The 27,365-nt window shown below is 53.8% G+C and overlaps 1 protein-coding gene across 1 annotated transcript; it reads right to left on the reverse strand.

The window, feature by feature from the left end:
* Window positions 1-142: 142 nt before the first annotated feature.
* Window positions 143-24,219, reverse strand: PLEKHN1 (pleckstrin homology domain containing N1). The gene is made up of 15 exons (XM_074848325.1): window positions 24,140-24,219; window positions 22,332-22,431; window positions 16,860-17,006; window positions 16,405-16,485; window positions 14,891-14,978; window positions 11,059-11,183; window positions 9,518-9,667; window positions 9,062-9,142; window positions 4,882-4,951; window positions 4,278-4,432; window positions 3,525-3,719; window positions 2,770-3,030; window positions 1,082-1,294; window positions 774-822; window positions 143-381 (listed from the first exon to the last, which is right to left on the reverse strand). Exons 1-15 carry the CDS (start codon window positions 24,217-24,219, stop codon window positions 188-190), a joined length of 1,989 nt encoding a protein of 662 aa, XP_074704426.1. The 3' UTR covers window positions 143-187.
* Between the last annotated feature and the right edge of the window lie 3,146 nt (window positions 24,220-27,365).

The following is a 27,365-nucleotide window of genomic DNA, read 5'->3' on the forward strand; positions in this document are numbered from 1 at the left end:
TTTGCCCCCATCCTCAGATTTAGGGGAGAAGTTTGAACTCTGGACCTGCCAGGACATGGGAACCAGCCTTTTGAAGAGCAGGGCCCTTCTCTTTGCTTTGTATGCTCCAGGCTCCTCACCCTGGAGGGAAGCCCAGTGAGAAAAGAGCCTGGGGGGCTTTTCTGTGCCCGGCTATGGGGGCCTTCCCTCAGGCCTGGTAAAACTGCTGGCTGGGTGCTGGGGAGGCGTGCAGGGTGCCTGGCTCCTTCGCCTCAGCTTCCCACAGGTTGTCATAGCTGAAGTCGCTCTGGAAGCTCTGGAGCTCGGCGTAGTCATGGTAAGCTGTGGAGTCACGGAGCGGGCAGCTGGCCTCGGGAAGGTCGTAAGTGCCGACACTCCCATCTGCAAAAAAAAAAACCAGACCAAGGCACTCAGAGAGCTCATGAGCAACCCAGCGGCTGCTGTCTCCTTTGCCAGCACACAGGAGGGTCAGCAAAATCGCGGCCCAGATGCAACTAGATCTGGGCAAAGCGGTGGAAGCTGCAAGTGTGCCACAGAACAAATGATGAGCTCCCACGTGTGACGGGTGGCCAGTGGGCAACTGCCTCCACCAGACAGACACAGGCAAGGGGCAGGTGACAGACTCGGGCCCACCACGGGGAAGCAGGAGGGAGGAAGGGCATGCACAAGTCCCCACGCTCCCTCTCAGCCCTGCTTTGGATGACGTTCGTGGAGACAGACTCCAGTGAGGTGGGGTGGGCTGCAACACCCAAGCAGCCTCCCAAGAGTCTCACCTGGTGGCTGCAATGAAGGGCCCAGATGTTCCTCTTGCAGAGAAGAGACCTGAGAAGAAAGAGACACTCTGATGAAGATGACTTGGCACTGCAGTCCTGGGATACCGCACACCAGGAACCAACCTTCTGTTGGTTCCCCCATCCCTGCTCCCCGAGACACACCCCATCACACAGCAAAGGGCTCAGAGCCCTGCAGTGACCCACCACTCTTCCAGCCTGGAGAAAAGCAAGCTTGCCCCCTCGCACCCCCATCTACTCCCCTGCAGCCTGCAGAGTGTGGAGCACTAGGATTGCATTTAGAAACTCACCTCTTCAAGATAAGAAGCATCAGAAAGAGGCCGCAGCTGGAGACGGCATGAGGTGCCCGGGGGGCTGTAACTCGGAGCCATGGGCATCTCTCTGCAGTGGCTGCTGGCCAGGGGCTGGCAGTTCCTCTTCTGCAGAGAGAGATGCTGGGCTACCGGGATGGCTGGGCATCCGTTCACCTGTGCTGAACCCATCTGTCCATGACACTGCAGGAACTTAACCAAAACAAACTCCAGATTTGATACCTGCTATGGAGAGTTGGCGAACACTGTCCTGCTGCTTCCCACCTGTGAGCCAGCCCTGCTGTGAACAGACTTAGGCAAACCAAGCTTTTCTGCCTAGCTTGCAAATTCTACTACATTCCAATCTTGAAGGCCTTAGATGGGAAAGGAAGAATGGCCGTGGGTCCCTCACAATGAGGTAGTGGAAGTTGGCCAGATGTGAATGTAGCAGGATGAAACCACCTGGCAGCTCAGGGGATGTGGAAGGACAGAGAGCAGTCAGAGAGAACCCTCCAAGGGAAGGGAGGGCTTCAGCAGTATGGGGGGATGCCAGCTACGGACCCAGAAATAGTCTTTTCCCAAGAGCTGTGCAAAACTAGAAATGTAGCCTTTAATAGGCACTCAGTTATCCCAGCTGGAATTTCTGGGGATGGATATAGTGGTGTCTGTGTCTGACTCATCTCTAGTTTCTGTAGACTGGATCACATCTCAGTCTCTGCCTTTGCTTTGTGGTTTCTGGCTCTTCCTGGGATTATTGTGACACTGGCATCCAGTGATAAGACAGGGGAAACCTGTTCCCCTCTGACTCTGTCCTGGCTTGAAAAAACAGAGAACTATGCTGTGCCCTGCCCCACCCCGAAATGCAGTCCTTGCGTTTCCACATCCCGCTCAGGCTCAGGCAGACAGCAGGAAAAGAAATGGCCCGAGGCATGATTTCTGGAGCCAAAAGCCTGTGTGCTGAGTCAGGGCTGCAAGCAGGGAAGGCTCAGGGTACCTCTTCCAGGAAGCCGGAGCCTGCCAGGCTGCGGGCGCTGGGGGAGCTGGGCGTATACGGGTCAGCGTACAAGGGGGAGCGGGGCACGGCCGGCTTCTCCAGGGAGCTGGAAGCTGTCGAGGGTTGACTTCCCACCAAGCTCCATCTGTTCAGCTAAAAGGCACAATTGAAACAGGAACATGACATACTGTTCCCTACTTGCAATTTATCCCCAGGAGGGATTGGAGTGGGGAATCTCCCTGAAATTCAAGTCCCAGATGCAGCTCAGCTGTGGGGGATGGCGGCGATGACTCCCGACTGAAGCCGTCTGTGCTAACAAGGGGACTTCCCTGGGCGTAATGCACACTCACTGGGGCTGAGGGGAGGGAAATGTGGCATCACACACTACATCAGTGATGGACACATGCTGGAAAGCCCTCACAAGAAGAGGCTGTGTCCTATGAAGTAATAACACTCCTACTTGCAGAGCACCGGTGCTCATGTTGCCTCAGGAATTAGTGCCCAGCATCCCAGGGCTCCAGGACACGGTGCTGCTCCATTTGCTGGGTTTATCCTCACCCTCCCATGGGCCATTTTCCAATGGAAATGGGTTTCCCACCTGCCCTAGAGCACCTGCAAGTAGCACTGTAAGGAAAACGTGAACCGTGCCCCAGTTCCTCTGCGGTTCGACCCCTCAGGAGAGCAGCCCCCTTACATTGCTCAGGTCCAGGTGTGGTGGGGGAGCTGCAGGGTGATGCTGCGAGCCGTGTGCGGAGTACGGCTCGTTGTACACCGAGGACAGGAGCTCGCCGTTGGGGTTTTCAGGAATGAGGCCGCAGATGGTTCTCTCCGCATCCTGGCTGGGCAGCTGCTGGCCACAAGGCCCACATTTGCCTTTGGACTTTCTGGCGCTGCCCCCCCTCCGCAAGTCCTGCGCTGGCAGCCCCGTGCTCGGCCAGTTGGCCTGTGCCAGGCACTGAAATGAGAAGACAGACCCTGGAGCTGGCTCTGCTCCGGCCAGCCCCGGGTACACAGACCTGCCCACCGGCATCGCACCGCGCTCCTGCGTCGGCACGGTCCTGCCCCACGCACCGACACCCCCCGGGACGTACGAATGCTGCCCAGGGTCAGAACAAAGGCCTGCCCAGCCCATCACCTCCACCCACCCCGCAGGCTTTTACTTTGGGGTTTCCTGACCTTTGAGCAGTCCCGTTTGCCCTTTTGCAATCCGTGCCACCAATCCTTACGCAGAGGGGAGTATTGGGGTGGGACTCTTGGGCAGACTTTTCCCTTATCAGCAATGACAAAGCTGAGCCAGGACAAATACAGGCTCCAGCGATGGATTTGCTACGCCTCACAGCAAACACCGACCACCCGAGCTCAGCCCATCCCAGCACCTGGACAGACTGCTCTGCTCAAAGGCACTGTCTGTCCCCACATGTGTCCCAGGCTTTTGGGGGGTTCACTTACATGGAGAGGCTGGGAATAGCCAGGGGAGAGGGGGTCTTCGAGCACCCTGCTTTCAGGCATCAGCACGAAGGACTGTCCATCGGGGAGAGAGCCGCTGTTCTGGGAGAGGTGTGTTAAGGTGGCCACTCTCCCGCCCGACGCCCAGGAGTTTGTACGGCCATCAGAAGTGAGGGACCCTCTCCCACTGCCGGCAAACTAAATGGGGGAGAAGAACAGCACGTAGGCACAGCCCTCTGTGTGGCCGCAGGCACATCCCCCCCCCAGCCCCATCTCCCACCTGAGCATCGCTGGGTCAGCCCAGCCCAGCCCTCGGTGACCACACACCAAAGAGCTGCCTCCAGGGCTGAGAGGGTGGCTGAGTCCAGCTGGGAAGGGCGACCGGGGCGAATGAGGAGGGCTTGCAGCGGGGAGAAGGGTGCTCAGGCAGCCTGACACCATCCCGGCTGCAGTGCTGGCAGGGTGGGTCTCCCTTCCCTTGCAAGGGCCTGTTAATGTCCTCACTGCACAACACTGTGACGGTCTGTGGCCAGGGGTCTGCTTTTAAAGGAATTTAATATAATAGATGCCTCTATAATGTAATGTAGGGCTTCAAAATAATTTGCAGGGATCAGCAACTTCGTGACAGCCTTCAAGCAGGGGACTTGAAGCTAAGGCTGTTGTGTCACAAGAGTACACACACGTGGCCAGAGATAGGACAGACGAAGTCCTGGGAGATATCGCTTGAGTACCATGCAAACCCACAACATCTCTTACCTGGCTGGGGTGTGGCAGCTTTGATCCCGAGAAACTCTCTGATCCGGAGAGGGAGGAGTCAGCGTTTCGAAACTGGGCTGTTTTGAGACAGTAGAGCCACTCCTGGTAATCGTCATAGCTGCGGCAGATCACCCGGATCGAATTGATTAGTCGGCCTGTAAAAACACCGCTCGCTGCTGTTACTGGGTTTGCTCGACGGTCCGTGTCGCTTCCTTCAGAAACCCGTGGGAATGCCCTTGCTCCATCCCTCCCCACGTTCCCCCGGGATCTGGAGACCCTGCAGGGACAACGGGAATGCTCTGCCTTCGGTGCTGACCATTTGCACCCGGCTAAATGTAGGACAGGGGCAGTCACAGCCCAGACCAAAATGAGGAGGAACTTGTGCCACCGTGCTGTGACCAGCACAGCCCCGGTGCAAGCGCTGCTGCTGGCTCACAGCCTCTCCCTGCCAGGGCACGGACGGTCCAAGATTTCCAAGCAGTTCAGTTCACAAAGCTTGGGTGCTGACAGAAGCGAGGAAGACGGCCACAGCAGCTTAGCAAAGCCCGACCCAGAGATCTCCGTGGCTGCTGCCAGCACACCCCTCAGCATGCCGGACACGCACCTTCTATTAAAAAGGAAGTTTTCTCATTTTCTTCAAAAAGCACTTGGATGGCGTTGAGTGGCAGCTCACCCTGTCGGAGAGAAAAGCAGGCTTAGGACGGCACAGCTGAGCGCAGCTCACAGCCCGTGCCGTCGGGGCAGGCAAGCAGAGTGGGGAGGACAACGTGGCCGCCCCTGCAGCTCCTGGCCAGCAAAACTCCGCTTCCACAGGGGCTTTGCCATCAAAGGCTTTAGGAGCTTATCACAAAGTTTTGCCAGCTTAGCTGGGAGCACGAGGAGGGGAGCCCCCAGCGCAGGGCCGGCAGTGGGGTGCTTGCAATCCCCTCGGGGAAGAAGCTCAGAGCCTAAATCACCTAGGCCAGGTCTGCAGGGGATGAGAGGCACCCAAGCTGCTGCTGAGCGGGGTGAGGACTTGGGTACCTCTATACTCTCACAGGTGTGGGGCACAGGCACGTTGGAGAACTCTGTCTCCAGCAGATTGACTCAGCCTCGTCCCTTCCCGCTCACAGCTCTCTGCCCCACCACCAGCCCACCAGCCTTATCGCAGGAACGAAGCCTCGGAAGCCAGCGTGACTGCACGAGCCATTTCTCTAAGCTTTGTTCTTACAAAGTCCCCCCCGAGATCTGAGCTTGGAAAAACACTCCTTCCCTTCTAGTTCTGTTTTCAACAGTTTCCCATAGTTTAATGGCCGATTTCTCCAGAAAATTTTTCAAATATGGTCCTGAATGAGGTTTTAGTTGCTGGCTTGGGACTTCCAGCCTGCAAACAGGAATCCCCCCAATCCATACCCTGCAAAGCCTTACAAAGACAGGGTTGAGCCCTTTAAATGCTAGCTGGTGAAACGTGAGCTCTTGTGCTGTATGGCACAGTTGTGGATGCCACTCCCGTGATGGGAGTGGGGTTTGCCCCTGGCAGGCACTGTGTCTATGCTCCTACTAGCAGGCAGCTGAAGCAGAGATGCTAAAGTGGCCTGTTTCTGGAAAACCTGGAGTTCGAAGATACCATGTGCTATTGTCCCTAAGTGCAATAGCACCTTTACATGCACATCCACCACTGTCCTCTCTGCCACCACCTGGAGTCCCTTGGCCATCCCCACATCTGCCAGGGGCACTGGTCTCTGCCAGGCCCAGGTCTCCCGTGAGCTCTGTGGGGCGAACAGGAACAGGCAGTATCCAGACCTCTTCTGCTCTGCTGCCCGATGTCCTTTAAGTGTCACCGCTGACAGTTTAATTCTCTGTGACGGGCAACCTGGCAGAAGGGCCAACTGTTTGTCGACACTGAAATAGGATCTAGGTCTGCTTTTTAATTTGGGGCTCCCCAAGCTGAATTTTCCTTACAAAAATGAAGTAAGAACAGTCCTGGGAGAGCAGCTGAAGCAGATTTTGCACTGCAGCCATCTCGCAGATGAGCTCGTTGCTTTACTTCTTTCTCTTTACTCATCTCTCTCTTTCTCTGAGAAGGGGGAAACCAAGTGACACACAGTTTCTTTGTTCCTTAAGCCCCTTTCACCTCAGCTGGATGTCACCCTAACCATGTCTCTGGGCACAAAGCACTAGGCAGGGGCAGCTGGTGGCAATGGCTCTGGGAGCAGCTCCTGGCCAGGATGGCAAACACAGGCTCTGGGGCGTGCTCAGGAAACGAAGTTCCCACCTCACACCGCTCTCCCCACTGCCCGGCAGTGGAGGAAGCACAGAAAGCAGGAGCGAAGCCCTGCCATTTAGCCAAAGGGCCTCTCAAAAGGTGAAGTCAAGTCAGGATTCATTTGGCTAAGCTCACGGGCTGCAAAATAAGGTGTCTAGCAGAAACCCCTCATCATGCCCTCACTGCAAAGCTGCACCAGCCCCACAAGGGAAACGTGGAGCTCAGCCGGGCGCCGGTGGTTTGCGGGCCAGCTGCCTCTCTGCAATAGCCTGTGGGCACACACAGGCTGCTGTGGTATTTCTCCTGCACCAAAAGTGATTTATGGGCTGAGCAGTACAGGGAGGCCGACATTGGGAGGGAAAGCTCATGCAATGCTCTGTGACTCATTTTCCCCCTTTTGCTGTAAGGAATGGACTTTGACGCTTCAGCTGGCGCAGGTGCTGCAAGGCTGCGTGTGGAGGGGGCCGGTGCCGCCTGCTCCTGCAGCTCCTCAGCGCTCCGAGGATGAGGACACATCCTGCCCCCGAGGATGACTGCGTAGGGCTTCCCCCAGCCGCCCAGTGCTCCATCCCCCCTAAGGCAACAGCTTTCTGTTTGTGCGAGGGGGCTGAAACACCAGGGGGGCTACAGCCCCACCTGGGCATCCCCAAATAACACCCACGTGGGCCGCAGAGAGCCCCTCTAGCCCTCCCTGGGCACGGTGTGAACCTGCCGCCAGCCCAGCAGCTCCCCCCTTGCTGATTTATGCCTCGCCCAGGGCCTTTTCCCACCAGCGGTGAGCCAGAGCCTGGTGCTTTGGGTGAGCCCCATCCCGGCAGGCTCAGCCCCTGCCTTCCCCTTCCCTGTCCCACACACAAACTTGGCAGTGGCAGCTCCTGTGGTTTGTATGAAACTGAAGAACAAAAGGGCCGGGCTATTCCTTCACACACAAATTGTAGGGCTCAGCGTCTGCTCGCAGGGAAGGGAAGTTAATTTGCAGAAGCCCTGGGAGAAGGCTCCTGTGCCCTGACATGCCTGTGGAAAATCAGGTTCCCACTGCAGTGTCACAGGCTGGTGAATCACCTCCTGCCTGCATCAGCTGCACCGAGCCCTGCCATTACCCCAGCGAGCGAGACGCCCAGGGACCAACGCTCAGGCACCGTGGGAAGGGAACATTGCCTGGACAGGGCAGACAAATCTGGTTTAAGGTTTCAAAAGCGATGAGTTAATCGGAGAGCCCAGCCCAAGGCCCCCTGACGGGTGCCCCATTCCCAGGAGCTGCAAACAGCGTGTTCCCGAAAACAAACCCCGTCTGAGGTGTGTCCCACAAGCCACCAGCTGCTGGAAAACACCTTCCCTGTTGCACTGGGGATGGAGGAGAGCTCTGACTGGCATACATCCCTCCTCAGACCCCTTCCCCTTGCAGGCACAGCCATCTCCTCTGGCCAGGGAGATGCTCTATGCAGGTCTTCCCAAGGGTAGCCTTTGAATTAAAAGCAGCCTGCATGGCTTGGGGCCTGATGCAGACACGGTGAAATCATGTGAAGAAGGACCCCAGTTTGTTCACACTGAATTTCACAAGCCCTCAATCTCTGCAGGGTTTCCTTGACACTGGTTTGTCTCTCAGTGACTAAGAAAGATGCTGCTCCTCTGTGGGGGCAGCTCAGCTCCGCTCCACCATGAGCCGGTGGTGCTGCACGTGCAGGTTCACACACAGTTCAGACTCTTTCGGGCACATTTGTTCTAGCATGGGAAAACAGGACCAGAAAGCACAGGGCTGTTTAATAGCCATTGCAGTGATGTCTAAGATGGATGTTGGCAATCAAGTTTAAGGGCCATTCAGACTGCAGGCAACGCAAATGCAGCTCCCAGGGCCCACAGTGCCGCTGCCCATCTGTGCTGAGGCTCCCGGCATTGCTCCTACACGCAAAGACACACCAGTGGACTAGAGAAGCGTGTCTGACATCCCCTGGGGCACTCAGGCCTCCACGTCCTTGCTGGCCCTTCCGCTGGCCTGCCCAGACATTGCTCAGGGCCCTTCTTCCACAGAGGGAAAGAGCAGCAAACGCCTCTCCTCTCTGCCCGCCAGCTAATTAACTGCCTTTGCCCTTCCCCACAAGCATCAGACGTGCTGCCTGGATGCTACTTGCTTCCAAGTGGTCCCACAGAGCGGGGCCTGGGAAGGAAAGCCCTCGCAGGGGCACTCTCTGGGGCTGTTCCAGCTCCTGGTCTCAAGCAAGCAAGCCAGGCTCTCTGCCAGCATAACCACAGAGACATGCCAGCCTCCCTCCTCCCAGAGACTCAGATTCCTTGGCAGCCAGCTCCTTTCCCCCTGGGCTTTTGTAGGAGGGCAAGGTGTTTCTCATGGGAAGATAGCTTGCAACATCCCTCTGCCTGCTCACCTGCCAGCTGGCAAGGGAGCAGCGTGGAGGGCAAGCCCTTGCCAACTCGAGGAGCACAAGGGAACCCAGGTGGAGGGGAGCAAGAAGCCAAAGAAGTGCTGAAATAGCCACTGTGGATGGGTGAGAGAGAGCAGGAAGGTGCTCCAAAATGAACTTACCTTAAAACAGAGGCTGTTGCGCTCTTCAGATACTATCACCAGTGTGGATGGGTAAAGCACCAACAGCCGGTCATGCTGCTCCTTGGAAAATAAAGAGGAAGAGGGTTCCCTGTGCACAGGGCTCAGATCCACAGAGCCCTTTACTTTGTCTCTCTGACAGCAGCAGCCTGAGGCAAGAGCTCTGGAAGCAGCCAAGCGACAGGGCTCCACGGGAGACTCCTGCCAGCTCCAGCTGCCAGGTCTGTCCTGCGAATGCTTATGCACGTGCTGTCCCCAAGCACCGCTGCCGGGCCACAGAAGCAGTAACAAACCTTCTTCCATTTACCAGGATGTAGGTAAAATGACCTTCGAGGGACCCGCTGGATGAGTGGCAGCAGGACTCTGCGCTACTCACTCCATCCAGTGCCTTTTCTGAGTCACGCTGGCAGGAGGCTGCTCCCCAGAGATGTATCCTACCTGGAAAGGCAGATGCTGAAGCTTCACTTTGGAAACACAGAGGACATCGCCTAGAGATTCCCGCTGGGTCCCTCTCCACTCCTGGACAGGCATGTTCTGCACAGACCACCGCAGCTCCTCCTTCCCCACGGAGCTCTGCTTCCAGTCGTTCTAGGGACAGGAGCAGAACTGAGAAGCGGGGCAGACATGTCCTCCCCTAAGAGTTTACCTAGTGCACAGCCCATCTCAGGACACTTTTCAGGTGTCAGAAGCAGGAAAGGGTAAATAAATCTGGGCAGGAGCCAGTTTTCCAGCTGGGATGGAATAATCATTCTTGGTACCTGGCATGATCTGTACATCGCCTTTCAAAGGAGAATACCTCTCTTTCACAAGACAGGGAGGGAAGTAAAACACCCCACAGAGACTGGAAGAGAAGACAGGTCTCTTGAATCCGGTCCTGTTTTCCAGTCTCCTCCTCCAAATGTTTTGTAAACTCTGGATAATTGCACAAGCATCCAACTGGGTGAGAATTCCTCTGTACCAGGCCCAAACCTCTGACTCTTCAGAGGCTGTGGAGGTGGCACTCTGGGTTGCACATCCCCCTTTCAGCACACACACCCTGCCAGGCCCTCTTGCAAAGCTTTTCTTTCTGTACCAGGAGACTGCACAAAAGGCAACCTCCAGAATTAGAAGCTGTGTGCACACAGACACACAGCAGAAATGCAGCAAGCTGTTGTCAGGTCTCAGCACCTTTGGGGTTGCCATTCAGACTGAAATCCCACACTCACTCTGGCGCTGCTTGCACAGAAATACAACTGTCTGAGCACAAATACATGGTTCCTCTGCAGGCAGAGGGGTTCCCAAGCAAGACCAAGTCTGTCAAGCACATGTAATAAGCATATCATGGCTATTTTAGGGGTGGTGGAATAATTAAAGGGAGCGAGGGCCATGAGGAGTATTGCCCAGGACCAGCTCTAACGGCCACACAAGCCCTTGCCACACTGCTGCCCTGGCCTAGGCTAGCATTCTGGCAAGGCTGGCACGTGCTGCTGGCGGTGAGGGGCAGTTGCCACACATCAGAAGGGCTGAATTACAGACCATGCGCAGCTGGAAGTGGTACAAGTGGCACCAAAACCCCCGTGCACCATGTCAGAGGGGCAGCTCCCTGACTGGTGTCACCGAAGCACTCAAGCAGCTGGTCCGGAAAAAGGGGGTTAGGCCGGGAGTTAACCCCCCCACCTCCTTCCAACATTTTGAAAGAGCAGCAAGCACAGCAAGGAGCATTTGGAAGTGGACCCAGAGCCCCTCTCCCCTTCCATCCCCAGCCCTCTGTTCGAGCTCCCCAGCCCAGAGGAGGTGCTCAGACCCCATGGGGCACTCAGGATTCTGGAGGAGGAAGGTGTTAGGTCAGCGCCTAGAAGTGTGGCCAAAACGGGTGAGAGGCTGGCTGCAGAGATTATCCCTCACACTGAACACAGCAGGAGCAGCGCAGCATCCACCCAACCTCCCAGCTTCCCCGGTCATTCAGCTCTGAGCCCACCTCACCATCCCGAGACACTAACCTGAGAGAGGAAGGGCAAGCCAAGGCTTCCTCCATTTAGCTGGATCTGTTTCTCCAGGTGATAAAGCCACTGCTTCAGCTCTGACTCAGTGGGGCAGAACACGATAAGGGGATTCAGCAGAGGACCTAGGTATGCGAGACACAAGATGAGCTGAGCAGATAAGGGCACCAGTTGCAGCATCAATAAGTAATCGGCTGGGCAGAGCTGTTACGCTCAGCCCATCACACCACGGGATGCCTGTGAGCGCGTTGCTCTGTTGACATCATGCTCCAGCCCTTCCTGCCACTACCTTGAGCATGTTGCCTCAGAGCAGGCACATCTACCTCTGACCACCAGGCACTTTTCAGTCCAAAACCAGGCCAAGAACAAAAATCAAAGACAGTACAAAAATCAAGCCTGAAATCAACAGATTTCAGCTTTGAAAGTCCCCAACAGTTTATGAGAAGCATCTCTGCGGGCAGAGACTATCACACTGTGCTGCTGCAGACAGCCTGCCTCAACGCAAAAGTTTCATGCTATTTCTTAGTTTCACTTTAGCACTCAATATGGAGAACATTGGTAGTTTTCTGACACTATTTATTGCTTCACCAAACATAATCTGTGCCAGACAAGCTGAAGCTGCTCTCAGACATACTCTTGAAGGGAGGAACAGCCCTATATCTTGTTGACTTTAATGTTTCCAGCTATAATTTGCTTAGTAGCATGAGCAAAAAAGTCTCACACGCCCTCTACTACTCACTACAGACATAACCCAGTGACGTTAATAATAATTTCTGGCAGGCTGCAGAATGTATGTTATGATTAATAATTTACCAGTGATCTCATATTAAACCATACTTGGTGCATGCTCAGTAAGATCTGGCTTTGCAGGACCTGGAAGTATTTAGATAAGCAAGTGCACTGGATAAGCATGGTACTTTGCCCTTCCATGGAGTCTTTCATCCCATAATTCCTGCATTATTTATGAACAACAGTTAATTAAGACTTTGAAACACCTCTGTCAGGAAATGCACTAATACAAAGTAAAGGTGGGGAGACTGAGGCAGAGACTCCCTGAGTGATCTTCCATAAGTCACCCCGTTCAGACCCATTGCAGTAATTAGGTGTCAAGCATTGCCAGGCATCCCAGTGTCTACATACCACTGCGGCTCAGGAGTTCTCTTGTCTCCTCTTGCCTTGATTTCCCTGCCTTTGCAATGGACATAAAGTGATTCCCTACTTTACAGGGTTGCTAGGAAGGTGCTAGCGTTATCCAGATGTTCTGGCAGCTCTCAATACTTCTCTGGGCATCCAGGCCCTTATACAAAAAGCAGGAATTTTGCTGCTAGGGCATGACCCTTAACATGGCACTGCTTGCTCTGCCACCTCTTCCAAGGCCAGCCTCCCAGACGTAGCCTGAGGGCTGTTCACCTTGCCACGTCTAAACAGGGCCCCAAAGGAAGAGAAAATGAGAAGAGAAACTCCTTCCTAAGCCTGAAGCCTGAGACATGCCTGAAGCTCGTGCAAGGAGCTGCTGGGGAGGCTGTGAAGCAGAGCCTCAAAGGCTGCTGCTAATTCAGTGGCTGCCATTTCCCTCAGCCCCAAGGGCACGTTTGTGGCAGAGCCATGACACAGCCATGCTGAGTAACCTGTGCCAGCCCGCGTGCTCTTTTCTTCTGCCCTGTCCTTCCTCTTTCCTTGTGAATGCTTCCAGAGGAACATTAGAAGCAAGGAAGCCCCTTCCCGGAGGAGCAGCAGTTTATTCCCACCCAAATCTCTCTGTCTGGAGACACTAAAAAGCTGCAGCACTTGCAGGTGAGGCAGAGGTAACTCCAGGTGCTCAACAACTTCATCAGCGTCAGAGGCTGTGCAAGAGATGGACCGCAAAGCCAAGGTGACGGCCACCCGCCGTCCACTTTCTCTGTGGCCACTGCACCACGGGACGGCTCTGCTCGCTGCCGGGCTTCCCTCTCACGCTCCACCTCTACATTCCCAGGAATCGTGGCGGCATCTTCTCATGTACTGAACCATGCTAGAAAGGGCAGTTGATGGGGAACTACTGACAGCACCGGATTTCACAAGACGATGGACGTGTCTCAGAGTCATGAGACAAAAGACCTTCACCCTGACCCTGTGTGGGGCCACAGACAAGGCTCTTATCCCCTCCGTGCCTTGATTTCTCCCCCTCTAGCAGAAAAATAAAACTGCTCCACTGATCTCCCAGCAATCCTAAATATTGCTACCTCCCTGGTTTCTTTGTGTCAGTGCTTTCTGATATATACAGCACTCTCCGTCAGAAAGGCTTTCGCTTGCTCTTTCCCTAAGGAGGACACAAACCCAACAAAGCTCGAGGCAATTTTCCACCCAGCCACACTCCTGCGTGTTCTAATACAAGCAGAACAAGTCCACCCACCCCAGTGCAGACGCCCCTGACAGGTTATGCCTGGGAGAAGTTTTCCTTCACTTTACAGACTCTCCAAAAGGGTTGGAGAGCCCTGCCTAGTGCAGTGTAACAAGACCACAACTCATCAGTCCTTAAAATTAATGGGTTGTTTGTACCAGCTCCTTTTTGTAATTTATGTAATTCTGGGGTTTGAGTGGCCATTGTATAACTTTCTCTCTAACAGAGGACACCAGAGTACACAGACAGTGGGCCTAGGACACAAATGAACTTTCTTGGCTCTGTATCGTTACTGGGTTATTTACTTACTTCTGTGCACTTCATGCTTTAACTACTACTCTTGGGGGCTTGCGTCTGCTGTAATTCAGCAGTGACTAAGCCCAAAGAAGCCTCCAGCCAAGCTGCAGACAGGTTGTTATCCCAGGAAAACTTTTATAAAGCAGGATCACTCTGAGAAAAATTGAAAAAGCTTGTGGAGGCAGGAGTGCTGGTGAGGGAAGAGCTGGGGAAGTGACATCGGGTCCTGATAGCACCAGCCCGGCATTATTGGTAGCGGCAACTCAGCTCTCGGCACTGTGGCCCGTCCTGTGTGCTCGAGCAGCGCCACACATCAGCACGCAGACGGCTGTACGCGTGCCTGCTCGCAGTCCCTCCCTGGCCTCGGGGTTTACAGGAGAATGGGAGAAGGAGTTTTATTTGTAGAATGGTTTTGGTTGGAAAGGACCTTAAACACCATCTAGTTCCAACCCCCTGCCACAGGCAGGGACACCTTCCACTAGCCCAGGTTGCCCAAAGCCCCGTCCAACCTGGCCTTGAACCCTTCCAGGGAGGGGGCACCCACAGCTTCTCTGGGCAACCTGTGCCAGGGCCTCACCACCCTCACAGGGAGGAATTTCTTCCTTACATCTAATCTAAATCTACCCTCTTTCAGTTTAAAACCGTTCCCCCTCATCCTATCCCTCCCTCCCTGATCAAGAGTCCCTCCCACCTTTCCTGTAGCCCCTTTAAGTCCTGGGAGGCCGCTCTAAGGTCTCCCTGGATCCTTCTCTTCTCCAGCTGAACCCCCCCAACTCTCTCAGCCTGTCCTCACAGGGGAGCTGCTCCATTCCTTTGTTCAAATGTGGTGCACAAAGAGCAAATGACTGGGCAGAGGTGGGAACTGTCACCATGTGTCCTGAGGACTGACCAGCTGGAGCACAAGACCATCCTTCCTCCACGCTCCCTATCCAGTCCCTTCCCTGCAGCTCTGGGCATCACTGTCCAGGTGTTTTGGAGCAGAGAAGCCTTGGAGGAAAAGATGCAAATAGTGGGAGGAAGAGCTTCAGCTCTCTGCAACCTCTTTCCAAAATGTGGTTCTTCTCTGGGACTAGGTCAGAGCAGGACAAAGAGCAGAGACAGTCGTGATTCATACACCCTCTGTTCTCTGTTCAAAGCAAACAAAGAGGCACCAACCTGCAATGCGGAAAGCGTGATCCTCCTGCCCCGTGCTCTTCCCATGCTCAATTTCACACACATTCAGCTCTTTTAAAGGCAGCAGTCCCTGCATAAGAACACACCATTATTTTGGGGGGCAGCCTGCAGGCAGGTTCTGCAATTAATATCCCTTTGCTGTAGGAGACTGGAAGTCCAGACTCAGCACCAGCAGGCTGCTGTGGCTCACTGTCAGACTGCAAAACATTGCTCTGAGGGGAAACATTTGGGACTGCGATCCAGCACATTCCCCGGAGGAGGGAGGCTCAGCAGCTCCCTGGGCTCCATGGGGCCAGTACTGCAGCAATCCTCTCCTATGCTGGCACAAACACTTTCTTTGTCCTCCAAGTCTTTCAGTTTTAAGAGAAACCTCAGCAAAACAGTGTTGGTCTAACACAAGAAGGCCAGAAGATGGAAGTGACCATAAAGCAAAACTGAGCTGTCCAGTTTCTGTACTCCAGTTCCTCAGAGTCCCACTATAATGAGCACAGGAATGGATAACAAGCTTGCACTCCCTGTCTTGGGCTTTCTAAACTGGGATTGTAAAAGATGCTAACTGCTGTAATGTCTAGGGGCCAGTACTGGCACATTAATTCCTTTTTAATTCCTTTAGAATTAATAAACTAAGGAGCTGTTTATAAAGGAGATGGGAGATTTTGTAATATCGTTGGTATTCTGACATGTGTCTTTCCAGCTGAAGGCTGGCTTGCTGGATGACTTGAGAGATTGTCTTGGCATATCGCATTAACCTCAAGTCACCTAGAAGACAATAAATCATTTCTAAAAGGAACAAATTTTACAAACATCTACAAAACAGCCCTGCTCAGTTTTAGTTACTCATTCATGTGGAGGGAGAGCACATTCAGGGCTTCCTGTTTGTTCGGTTGTGATTTTTTGGCTGCATGTGCAAAACAGCCTATTGTTTGTAATTCACCAGCATCATCAGGTTAAAAGATTGATGAATGGTTTGCCAGGATAGCTCCCCAAGGCTGCCCTCGGTTTTTTTCTTTCCACCCCCTCCCACATGCCTCTCTCTCTGCCCGGCAGATGAAGAACCACCCCCCTGGTTCAGAACCCAGGGCCAAGGCCACCTCTGGCACCGAGGCCAGTGGGATCTTGAGCAATAGGAGCTCTGACCCTCACCAAGACTCTACGCAAAGATGTGTCCAGGTAGCCTGAACACCTCCCATCCCTGCTCCTGCCTGCCAGCCCTGCACAAGCCCCTCTCCCTCCTCTATGGGGTCCTTTTATTCTGCCCACAGACAGGGCCAAGGACCCAGGTAGAACTGAGGTTGGCTGGGTATGGGCCTTAGGAAGAAATGCTCTCTTCCCCCAGGAGCTCTGCATCCACGGGAAGGGACTTGCTGAGATCACCTAGAGGAGGCCAGTGGCAGCCCCAGGGGCAGAGCCCCTGCCCTGACCCACCCCGTCTGCCCAGTGCCCCCAGCTTGGCCATACTGCCCAGCTTGCCCTGGTGTCTCCAGGAGATGCCCTACCTGGTAGGTGAGTCCATTGGAGCCCACAGACTGGAAGTACAGGTAAGACTGAAACAGCTCCAAGAAGCAGTCATTCACCTCCTGCAGAAAAGACACGTTTTGGGGTTTATCTCAGGACTCCCTCCTCCCAGCTTCTTTCTGCATCTCAGACTGATCTGCACACAGAAAAGCCAGCGGTCACTTAGCCAAGGGCCACCACCACATCTCTGCTGGTGGATCTACTGCCAGCCCAGCAGCTGAGCACAGAAACACGGCCCAGGTCCCCGCGGGGATGGGAGCTGGTGGGTGCCAGCCAGTACCCATGCACGCGTGGCAGCAGAAGTCCCCGGGCCACGCAGTAGCCTGAGGAAATCTCTGTGAGCCACATTTCCCAGAATTACACTTTACTTCCCAGTCCTGCAGGGTCACACCATGCCTGGGAAGAGAAATGCCCACAAACAGGTGCCACAGCTTACCTGGCAGTGCTGGAACTTAAACTTGACCTTGGAGTAATAGATCATTTTGCCCAGATTTCTGACAACTGTTTTCCTTCGTCCTTTCTTGAACAGGCTGGGGAACCTCTGGTCCAAGTTTTCCTTCTGGTTTTCTTGGTTCTGAATACTCTGTACCAAGGATTCAGGAAAAACAAATCAGAGGCAGTGGGAGGTGGAGGCCTGATGTCTGGAAGAGACATTCCCAGAACACCTTCCCAGAGGGGCCCTGGCCGGGCTGTTTGTTGTCAGGTCTCCATGCCAGCGTGGAGCTGGGGTTCGGTTACTGCTGGGAGACTGTCCTCCCTAGGCCGGTGGAGATACTGACCTAACGGGAGGTTTTCTGGGTTGGGAAAGAGGGGGTGCAGAAGCACATCCTACATTTAGGGTCTCCTAACTCCGTAGGTGACCTCCTGCCATCCTAATCAAACTCACTGGAAGGACGGATCAAGGCTAAGCAAGCACAGCTCGCCTTCCTTTGGGGTTAGTGGAAAGGTTTTCTTCACTCTACTTCCACCTGGATTCCTCAGCTCTCCCATCAGCTCAGATCCCTCAGTTTCTCTAGGTGGGGTCTAGGTGTTTCAGGTGCCCAGACAATTTTGAGGCAGAGTCCCACAGCCGTAAAAGCAGCTGCAAGGCACCAAGTCGTGAAGCTGCTCGTTGTCAGTGCAAAATAGCTAAGGGAAGCCAGCAAGCACTGCGGGAGAGCAAGGGCTGCCCTGAGAGGGAGATAGCACTCAGGGCTGGGGGGTTCCCTTATTTTCTGCATTCTGGTTATATGGAAATTCTTCCCTCTGTGCAATGGCACAAACCCACACCCCGATGGCACTCCACTGCTCACAGCCTGGGGCTGCTCTTGCACTGACTGGATACTGCATAAATCCCAGGGATGAAAAGCTCTCCCTGCAGTTTCTTTCAGAAGAATGTTTTTATTTCTGGGGGTTGGTTGATTCCCTTCAGGAGAAGGGAAAGGCCGTATCCCTGCGAGGCCACGGACACCACTGCTTGCCCCCAGGTCTACACCCCACTTGCATATCTGAGTGTTAAATGTCAGCTTTGTTAGACACATCACAGACTCTGGGTGTTCGTTCCCAAGCAAAAGAGAAAGGTAGGCGGGAGACAGAAGGTCTGCCCTGCTGCTTGGTCACCAGGCTGCGAGGCCACCTTGGTGGGAACCCCTCTGAGCACTGGTACCTGCAGTTCCTGGGTGGAGCTGGGAGGCAGGGTGGAGTGGTGGCATGTGGCTCCCCAGGGCTCACACACTTCTCTCCAAACAGCATTTCCAGGAATGAGCAGGCTGCCGGGGCTCAGCGGGGATCGAGTGACAGCCCGTCACCCCGCACAGCCAGCGGCTTCCAAGCAGCCAGAGCTTCCCCATCACCCAACCTGTCCGGCCCGCGGGTGCCCGCTCCCCGTGCGCCGTGCCAAGGAGACAGCTGCGCGAGCCCCGTGATAAATGAAGAGCCAGCAGAGCTAACCAGATCCGTCTTGCTGGGGCCCCCATGACTCACCCCTCCGGCACGCGATGAACCCCGCTTCTAACCGTGCCAGGGACATCGGCCGCGCTCAGCCCAGGGGGGACCTGGTGAACCAGTAACAGAAACCTAATGCTGCCCGGACCTTTTCAGCTGTAAAGCTCAGGGTTCTTTCCAGGGCCTCACTGAGTTTAGGTAACTCTTTTTAGGACACACGTTAACCCCTTCTCTGCTCAAAGTCTCCCTCCAGCTTTTCCAGCTGGCTCCACGCAGAACCCATGAACACGCACCCAGGTCCTCCCCTGGAGGTGGGAACCTGCTGGCTGCCAATTAATGCTCTCACTGAGAGGCAATTAAGCGTAGGAAAAGATTACATTTGTGCTACAAGCCGCTGTCAGAACAAAGAGCAACTGATCACCTGACAGCTGGGGCAGCAATAACAAAACACTGCTCGGATAAGGGCAGCAACCAGCAACAGGGACGGGGGAGAGGATAAAATAATGAAATTACGGACACAGCGATAAGCAGCAATGCTAGCTACCAGCTGCCTGGGCGATGCTGGTGCCTGGAACGTGGCAGACAAATTCTCCAGGAATAATTAGGCCCCAAGAAGTAAAAGCAACCTGGGAGCTGGGAATCCAGCAGAAGTTTTGGCAAAGAGCTCAGCTGACCCACCAGCTTCCACAGAGATCCTCCCGGGGTCCGGAGGGAAAGGGAGACCTTCCACTGCCACTGTTCACGGGGCAAGAAACAAATTTAAGGGAATACCTCCTTCTCTCAGAGAAGCATCTAGCAACCCCAGGTTGCAAGGGTTTGAAGCAAGACTGAGAAGACAGCTAGATTTAGCAGCTAAGGATGTGGGCATCTCCAAGACCATGGACAAAACAGGATCACATCACTGAAATCTCCTGCTGCCCTGGCTGCCCGTGCCACACCACCCTTTCCAGCCCCAGCAGCCTTATCACACATGATCAGGTATTGCGGTTTCGCAGGAAGAAGTGGGACTGTTCAGGTCCTTTTTTTTTTTTTTTTTTTCTACTGGGCAGGTCTCTCCTGTTTTTGTCTAGCAATTTTATGTCCTTCACTGGAGTGCCACCGTTAAACCCCAAATGAATCCTGTGTACACACGCAATGGCATGGACGAGCGGGCTGGCAGGTGGCATGGGCAGACAAAGCGGCCACAGCTCCCACCTCCAATTCTGTGGTTTTCTCTGTGAGGCCACTTACACTGGGTGGCACAGAGGTGGCATCAGACACCATCCTGCCCTGGCCACAGAGGGAGCCTGGGCATGAGCTCCTCTGTTTTGTCCCTCTGTGATTTCCATGGTTTCTTTGTCCCCCGCTTGGAGAAGCTGGTTGACTAGTGCTGGCTCAGGCTTTCTCACTCAGAACAAAAACCATTTGTAAGGTTGATGGTGCTTCCCATCAACTCCTGATCATCTGCTTAGGTACAACAGCAGTTTCCCAGGATGCCGAGGACTTGCCCAAACCCAAGCTCTGGAGAAAACAGCTCCTGCTGAATCTCAGATGTCTCTGGGCTCAGACCCACAGCTGCATCCCTGCCCTCTCTGAGACAGGTTTACAGCCACCAGCATGGCCATCCCCCAAAAAGCAGCACTGGGAACCCCACGATGTCCTGTGAGAGTCGGGGACCTGTCTCAGCCTCCTCCACCGCATCGCTCATCTCCCTGGCCCACGCACCCCCTGAAACCGTGGGGATGCCTCAGTGTGCAGCCAAAATGAAAGGGAACTAGCACTTATCATTCCCCTGAAAGCCTCCCCAGGCAGCTCTTCACTCCCCTGGCTGGGTTGTGCTGGGGGGAAGCACTCTCCTCCCCCAGCCCCATCCTGATTAGCACCGTTCCGTTAGCTCAGCTATCCCGCTGGCTTTGAGGCAGTGCAGAACACTGGAAACCTGGTTTCTCTCAGGGTTTGGCAAAGCAGCAGGTCTCCGGCAGTGCAAGTGCCCTGACATGTTTTCTTGCTCTCTCCCTCTGTCCGGATGCCTCATCCTACAGGTAGAGCAAGTTAATAATTAACCTGCCTCAGCCCCTGCAGACCCCAGTGACTCCCAGCTGAATCACTAACCCTGGCAGCAGGAAAGGCTCAGCCTTGCAAGGCTGGTGCCCTGGGGCTCCAAAAGCTGCTGTTTAATGATAAAAGAGGCAAACGAGAAGCACCGCTCTTCTGGCACATCCTCCCCCCTCACTTTTGCTTAGGCTTCACAGAAGTGGTAACTGGGAAGTGTGGGAAACAGGGCTGAAGGCTGGTGGGAGCAAAAGGCGCTGGCTTTGTGTGCCAGCTGCCCGTGACATGGTCCAGAGGGGGCTGGTTTTCAGGGATGTCACTTGCCCCAGTCCCAAACTGCCTGCCATGGCCAGAGGTTGGGCGACCCCATCTCCTCTGAGATCGCATCGGAGGAGTCCCGAGCTGACGGCTCCTCTCTAACCTGGCCCCGCAGCAGCTGGTCACCTCCCACTCTCAGAGGTGTTTCTCCTGAAAAGAAGGGAGTGGGAAAGGGACTAAGCCAAGGCCTCCTCCAGGCCACACAAGAAGCTTGTGGCTGAGCAGGGAGTTTGAATCCCATCTGCCCCAGGCGAGGGTAACATCTAAACAACTGCTCCACCCTCCTTCCTTCCCTGAAGAGATCCCACACTCTTGTGCTCGGGAATGAATAATCTCTTGGTGACCTTCTGTCAGCTTGCAGTATTTGTTAGCCAGGATCCGCTATGAGGACAGCTCTCCCTGCTTCCCCAGGGGAAGTATCCAGGATCCATCTGGGACCTGGTCCCAGCAAGTGCTGCCCAACCTTTCTGGACAGCAGCTGAGTCCTGCAGGGAACCCGCGTGCCCATTACTCTCATTCACAAATAACGGGCAGGACTGTGAAACAGCCCCAGTTCTGCTGTGCTTCCCACCTGTACAGCTCAGGACATGTGCCCCACAAGAGAGGACGGTGCTTACCCACAGCCACCTCACAAGCCAGGAGTAGGATCCCAGTCCTGCTCCCTCTCAGGCTCACGTGAGGAAAAGCAAAGGTCCTTTGGGTTGGAAAAGGCCAACCTGGGAGCAGTTGAATGGAAAGGGACTGCAGGGTCCCTGCCTGGGGGGAGCAGATGTTTGAATCTCCGCAGCAACCCGAAGTACATGAGCAGGACTGCTCAGAACTGGGTCCTGCAATACACCAAGCCCTTCACCAGCACCTCATCACCAGTGAAGTAAACCTAACTAGCAGCTTGAAACCCAAGAGATAATGTCCTGCTGCTGATCTTCTCTGAAATTACCTCTGCCTAGCTGTGAGTCCCTGCCTCAGTTTCCCCACACGCACGTAGCCTATTTGCCACGCAGCGGGGGAGATGCATGCACAGGCCCCAGAGCTTGGTCCACATCCCTGGCCCACCCCAAGGGACCCAGCAAACATCCTGGGGTTCATCATTTCACCTCTGCTTTCCCTGAGCAGCGCTGGGAAACGGGCCATATGGCCACAAGGCTGGTACGTGCCTGGGACAGACCTGCCCTTCCTGATTACCTTCCCAAGGCTTATTGCTAATACGCTGCCTGCTCCGTCTCATTCCAGCGTGGGAATGAATCATCCTACCTTTGAATGCTCGCTCTAATTTTCCCTTCCTTCACAGGCTGCCCAGAAACAAGAGAACCAAGAGCAAAGGGGTGTGTGAGGTATTCTCACCACGCTGCTTGCTTTGCTCTCAGCACAACCCTCCCACCCCGTCACCCGTTTTGGCTGAGGGCAGGTCCCCTCAACACCTGCATGGGGACCCTGGAGCAGCTCGCTCTGCTGCTGTGAAGGGCACAGGGCTCATCCCTTCCTGGGCTGCAGAGGTGACCACCATCTCCTTGAGACAGACCTGCTGCTACCCCAGATTCAGCCCCTTCATCCCTCTTACACACAGCGCTGTCCTTGGGATGGGTGGGAATAATCTCTGGGAGCAGTGGGGAGAGGGGTTGGATGTGTTTGTACTTGCCTTTCCTGGAATATACTGCAGGATTTTGTCTGTGGTCGTATCTCTCTCCTGCCCTCCTTCTATACCAAAAAAGCTGGGCAGTTTTTTCTTGCCATTTTGTCTACAGAGGGGAGAAAAAAACCAAAACACACATGCAAACACAGATCTAGGCTGATGCATTGTGAATTCTGCCCAGAAATAAGGAAGCCAGAAAGCTAAGTAAGCAATTTGTCACGGGCTTTCTAATCATCCCAGCCCAGCAAAGGGCTGATAAACAGCCTGGGAGAATTGTAGTGGGGTTTGTGCTGCACTTGTTGGTGTTTCTTTGCTTTTTAACGCATCTTTGCATAACCAAACGATCAGCTAGGCTCATCTGTGGCTCCAAATCAGCGGAGGGACCAGATGTTCCATTGCAAAATACAGAGCCCAAATCCCGTCCTGACAACTCTTCCAAAGCCCCTGGAGTGGAGATGTGTATGTACACATACACCAACAGATATTCACAAACAGGTTTTATTTCTGTCTTTGTGGTTTTCCTCTCTCTTTCCTTCCACTCCCAGCAAGGCCCCCAGCTTCTCCTGGCATGCACACCATTAACGACCAGTCACCGATGCCGTTTAAGCAGCACTGGGACTGTTTTGTGGGGACTTCCCAGCAGTCGCTCTCTCTTGCAACCAGACTGCAGGGTTTAGTTCAGCAGAAACCAGGCTTATCTCCACGGAAAGCCATGAGCGTGGGAAGCCAGGACTCAGCGGGGACAGGAGGTGCTCTGGGGCTTGGCTGCTCCGCTCCAGCTACCTGATGTCAGCCCTCCAGGGACCAAATTCCCCAACCAATCCCCTCTTTTTTACCCCACAGTAGCTCCACAGACTCCTACAGGTTTCCTCCCAATTTATGGCGGCACAGGGGACCAAGGGGACAGTTTCAGTGTCTCCTCCTGACCAGAAACCCCTCAGCCTAGCAGAGTTTACGGGGTTTGTCTCAAAGCCCATCACGTACAGTGAACCCAACGCAGGTGGGGCCGGCAGGTTCGTGAGGAATCACCCTGGTTCCTGACAGAGCCCAGAGCGCTCGGGATGGGGAGGGCTCTGCTTTGTGCGTGTGTAGGTACCGGCAGCAACACTGTCACCGTGCTGATGGGAGCACAGGTTGGGGGGAAAGGGAATCTTGCTCTGCACTCCTTGGTGGGCTCTATTTTGGGGCAGTCATCCAGCGCTGTGGTACCTGACTGCAGCCCTGGCCAGCCCAGCACCAAAGTCCCCGGAGGATTTCACAGACATTTTCTGTTGTGCCTTCCTTTAGGGTTACAAACGCAGGTCAAATTCTATAGGCAGAGTGTTGGGATTTGGGGCTTTCTCTCTAAGAGGAGTGTGGATGTTGTTTTTTCACGACACAGCACCGCCACTCTGGGCGTCGTGAATTTAAAAAAAAAAAAAAAAAAAAAAAAATGGCAAGTGAAAACAAGGAGCGTCAGGCATTCTGCACCTTGCCCTGCCTGTCTCGTGGGGGGTGGTTTTGATTTTCAAAGTGAAATGAAAGAAATCACGTTTCTCCTGGGGGCAGTGTCGCTGGGATACCCCACCGGCAAAGCCCTAAAATTCCTTCCCAGGCACTTGTGGAGACCTGATCGCGTCTGGCAGCGCCCAGCACCCTGTGAAACCCTGCAAAAGCCCGATTCTGCTGAGCTCGTAAATAACTCCCGGGTTTCCCGAGCGGGGCTCCGCTGCCAGCCCAGTTCTGCCCGGCCCAGCGCATCGCCCGGGCGAAAGCCGGCGGGGAAGCCGGGACCACTTGCAAAGCAGCCCAGAGGAAAAGCCAAGAGTACTTACTCTTTCTTCAGCGAAGGTTTTCTTCGGAAGGAGCCTCTGAGCCTCCCAGGTGCCTGAGGAACACAAGTGATGTTCCCCATGCCGGCAGCGGCTGGAAGCGCCCGGGAGCTGCGGGGAGCCGGGAGGTTTGTGCGTGTGTGTCCGTGGGTCTGTCTGTGGGTCTGTCTGTGGGTCTGTGTCACGCAGACGCTCCCCTTCCGCCCGCCGGGACTCCTGTGGGTGTGGGCTGTGCGAGGCTTTCGGCCGCGGCTCCTGCCCCTGCCCCTCTCCCCCCGCCCCGCTCCGGGCTGGGAGGGGCGAGCCGGGCCCCGGAGGAGCGCAGGCAGCGCAGGCAGGGCAGGCAGCGCAGGCAGGCAGGGCAGCAGCCTCATCCCCCAGTCCCTGCTGCCTCCCCGACAGCCTCTCTCTTCTCCCGGTCCCCCTTAGGAGAAGGGTTTCAAGCTTGGGGAGTTCTCCCAAGTTCTCCCAACGGTGCCCTCAAGGTGGGCAAACCTCCTCTTTGACCTCATTTTCCTCGTAAAGAGGAATTGACCCCAGAATTAAAAACCCAGCGGTGCTTAGATGCCAGGGAGCGACCTCAGCACACTAAACATTTCTTACCGGCAAACAGGACGAAGCTGAACCCCTAATAAATGTGTCTGGAGCGGTTTTTTTTCCAAAAGGAAATCAATCACAGTTCAGCTGGAAGAAAAAAGGACGCAAAAAGATAATATTGGTGATTATTTCTTAGGCATTCTGCGAGGAGTGAGGCTGCACTCAGGCCAGTGGTATTAGTTAAAAATAACCAGCCTGGATTAGAGGTGAAGTGAAAGCAATAGTATAAAAATATAAGCAATAAACAGGGGAAAGCGAGACTATATTGAAATGTAGAAATTACGGAAAATTGATAAAGGAAGCAAAGACCAAAAGGAGACATGTATCACCAGCAAAACTAAAGGGATATTTATAGAAGAAACGCTTTAAAAGGAGGCAAACCAAAGATTCACGACCGTGGTATGAGTCCCTTGCTGTGTGGAAATAGAAATAATAATAGTGAGTAGTTAAAGGCAATACAAAAGGTAAATGCAGAATAAATATTTCTGTTCTATGGACTGAAAAAAATCAGGCAGCTTAGTCATAGGAAATGACAAACCCCTTTTCACTCCATGGGGCTGCAGGTGGCTGCTAAAAAGCAAACACAAAGCTTAGCTGCTCTGAATCGGAAGGTCCAGAGAATTTATATAAAAGAATTTTACAAGACTTGAAAGACAATTTGCAGTAAGTCTCGCAGGACCATGGAGTTTGCAAAGAAATTGCATAAGTTAATGGAGATACCAATATTTCAATGGGTAAAGAAGACCAGCCCAGTAGTTACGGGTTTGTCAGTTGACACTGATTCCTAGGAAATGATGTCACAGCTGTTAGGGAGATTGATTAGCTTTAAGAATTAAAGGAGAATAGAATTAATACAAATCAACTTGGGGTTATGGAAATTAGATCTTGTCAAACTAATTTAATTGCTACCACATTCGAAAAAAAAATCAGATTTAGTTACTATAAAGCAGGTGATGTCACACATCTACACAACTTTCTAGTAAGACTCTGAAACACTACAAAGACTGTAAGATCCACAAATCTATTATAGACTGGCCAGCCAGGGAGAGTTAATACTGTGAACAGGGACTGTTCTCTGGGAAGAGCGTTTCTGTGGGCTGCTCCAGGGAGCAGGTTTTGTCTCCAGACTGTGCCGAGTGACAGTCCAGCAGCTCCATCTTGCTACGGTAGCAGAGAGGCTACAGGGATGCAGCGAGGCTGGAAGTGCCTGTGTGGGGAACAGACCTGGGACAACCAGCTGGCAAAGAGACGAGAAGAGATGCAGAGAAAGTGAAGCTGGACACGCTGAACCTGGGAACAAGGCGTACAGTTTTAACCAGAAAGGTTATTTCTTACCAGAACAACTCCCAGAGGGCTGTGATGGCTTCTTCAACGTAGGATTTTTAAAACCAGGAGAGGATGTTTTCCTAGAAAATCTGTTTCAGTCAAAGTGGGATTTGCTATGTGAGGTCTTATGGACATACTGGATGTGTTAGACTCTTTGCATCAGCCTTGTTTTAGAACTGAAGTCACCTTGCAGTAACAAAATCAACATATCCCCAAAGAGGTAATTGTATAGCCAGGCAACACTTGTCCAGAGAGAGCTGCTGATAATGGATTTGCCATAAAATTTCTCAAAGGCCCCCACATCTTTGACCTTTAAAAACAGCCTCTTTATCCCACTCCCCTTTCTGTTGTATAATCCATTAACCTCCATGGCCAAGCAAAGCAACAGGACACCCCTCCAGAGGGGCCCTATCAGAAACTCCATAATTTTTATGTCAGGGTGCTTCTGCATGCTCTGTTCTCTCTGCACAGCTGTGAAACAACTATCCAACAGCAAAGCCACGTCCCGGCACCTCCTGGCAGAGACCAAAAATTACAGTGAACAGCAACAACTGTGTTTTATTCAGGAGAAGTATGATTCCTCTTAAGATCCGTGGCTAACACGGTCAGCACTGTGACCAGAAATGTGCTGTCCCTCCAACATTTGTTCTAAATAAAACCTTATAGCTCCAAATAGTGATATAACAGCCTCTCTCCTGCTGTTATTGCAGGTCCGAGAAATATGCATCATCTTGCTCACTGGGACACCAGTGGCACCACCACGGCTGGCTGAGATCTGCTCCCTCTCCTCGTGTTCTGGGCACACGGGCTTGCAGGGCAAACCGCTCCCCCATTGCTCTGCTTCCAGGAGGGCCTGAACTGGGTGGGGAAGCAGGCTTCAGACTTTGGAAAGACTTTTACAGCACAGTAGTTATTTATAGAAGCCTGAAACAGAAGCAAGAGCCTAGAGAGCAGTGAGAAAGAGGACGTGGCAGGGCCATAGCCCAGGCTGGCATGCCTCCTGTGCAGCATCGCAGCTTGACTGCAGGGCTTGCAGTACACACGCATGGGAAAGTTCCCTTTCAGGCCCCATGGGATGTTGCCGTGCAGCTTCTCATTGCTTTTTTCACCCCCTGCGCTCCCACCACCGTGAAATGGGCTTAATATTTCCCCCAGAGGCGGCCGTGACTGGCAGCAGCTAGTGAAGGCAGATCGGATGGGCTGCAGAGCTCCCCCCCCGCCTCCCCACCACTGAATGGGGCCAACCAGCTACGCTGGCCCAGGCAACCCAAGATGCATGTGGCAGCTGGAGGTAAAGGAGGATGTT

The sequence above is a fragment of the Strix aluco genome, chromosome 22 (genome assembly GCF_031877795.1).
Source record: "Strix aluco isolate bStrAlu1 chromosome 22, bStrAlu1.hap1, whole genome shotgun sequence".
NCBI classification, from domain to species: Eukaryota; Metazoa; Chordata; class Aves; order Strigiformes; family Strigidae; genus Strix; species Strix aluco.

Coding starts and splice junctions, on each gene's coding strand:
- PLEKHN1 (XM_074848325.1), bottom strand. CDS start 24,219: ATGGGGAACATCACTTGTGTTCCTCAGGCACCTGGGAGGCTCAGAGGC. Junction 11,184..14,890: donor TCACGCTTTCCGCATTGCAG/GTTGGTGCCTCT, acceptor TCGCATACCTAG/GTCCTCTGCTGAATCCCCTT. Junction 3,031..3,524: donor GCTATTCCCAGCCTCTCCAT/GTAAGTGAACCC, acceptor TTCTCATTTCAG/TGCCTGGCACAGGCCAACTG.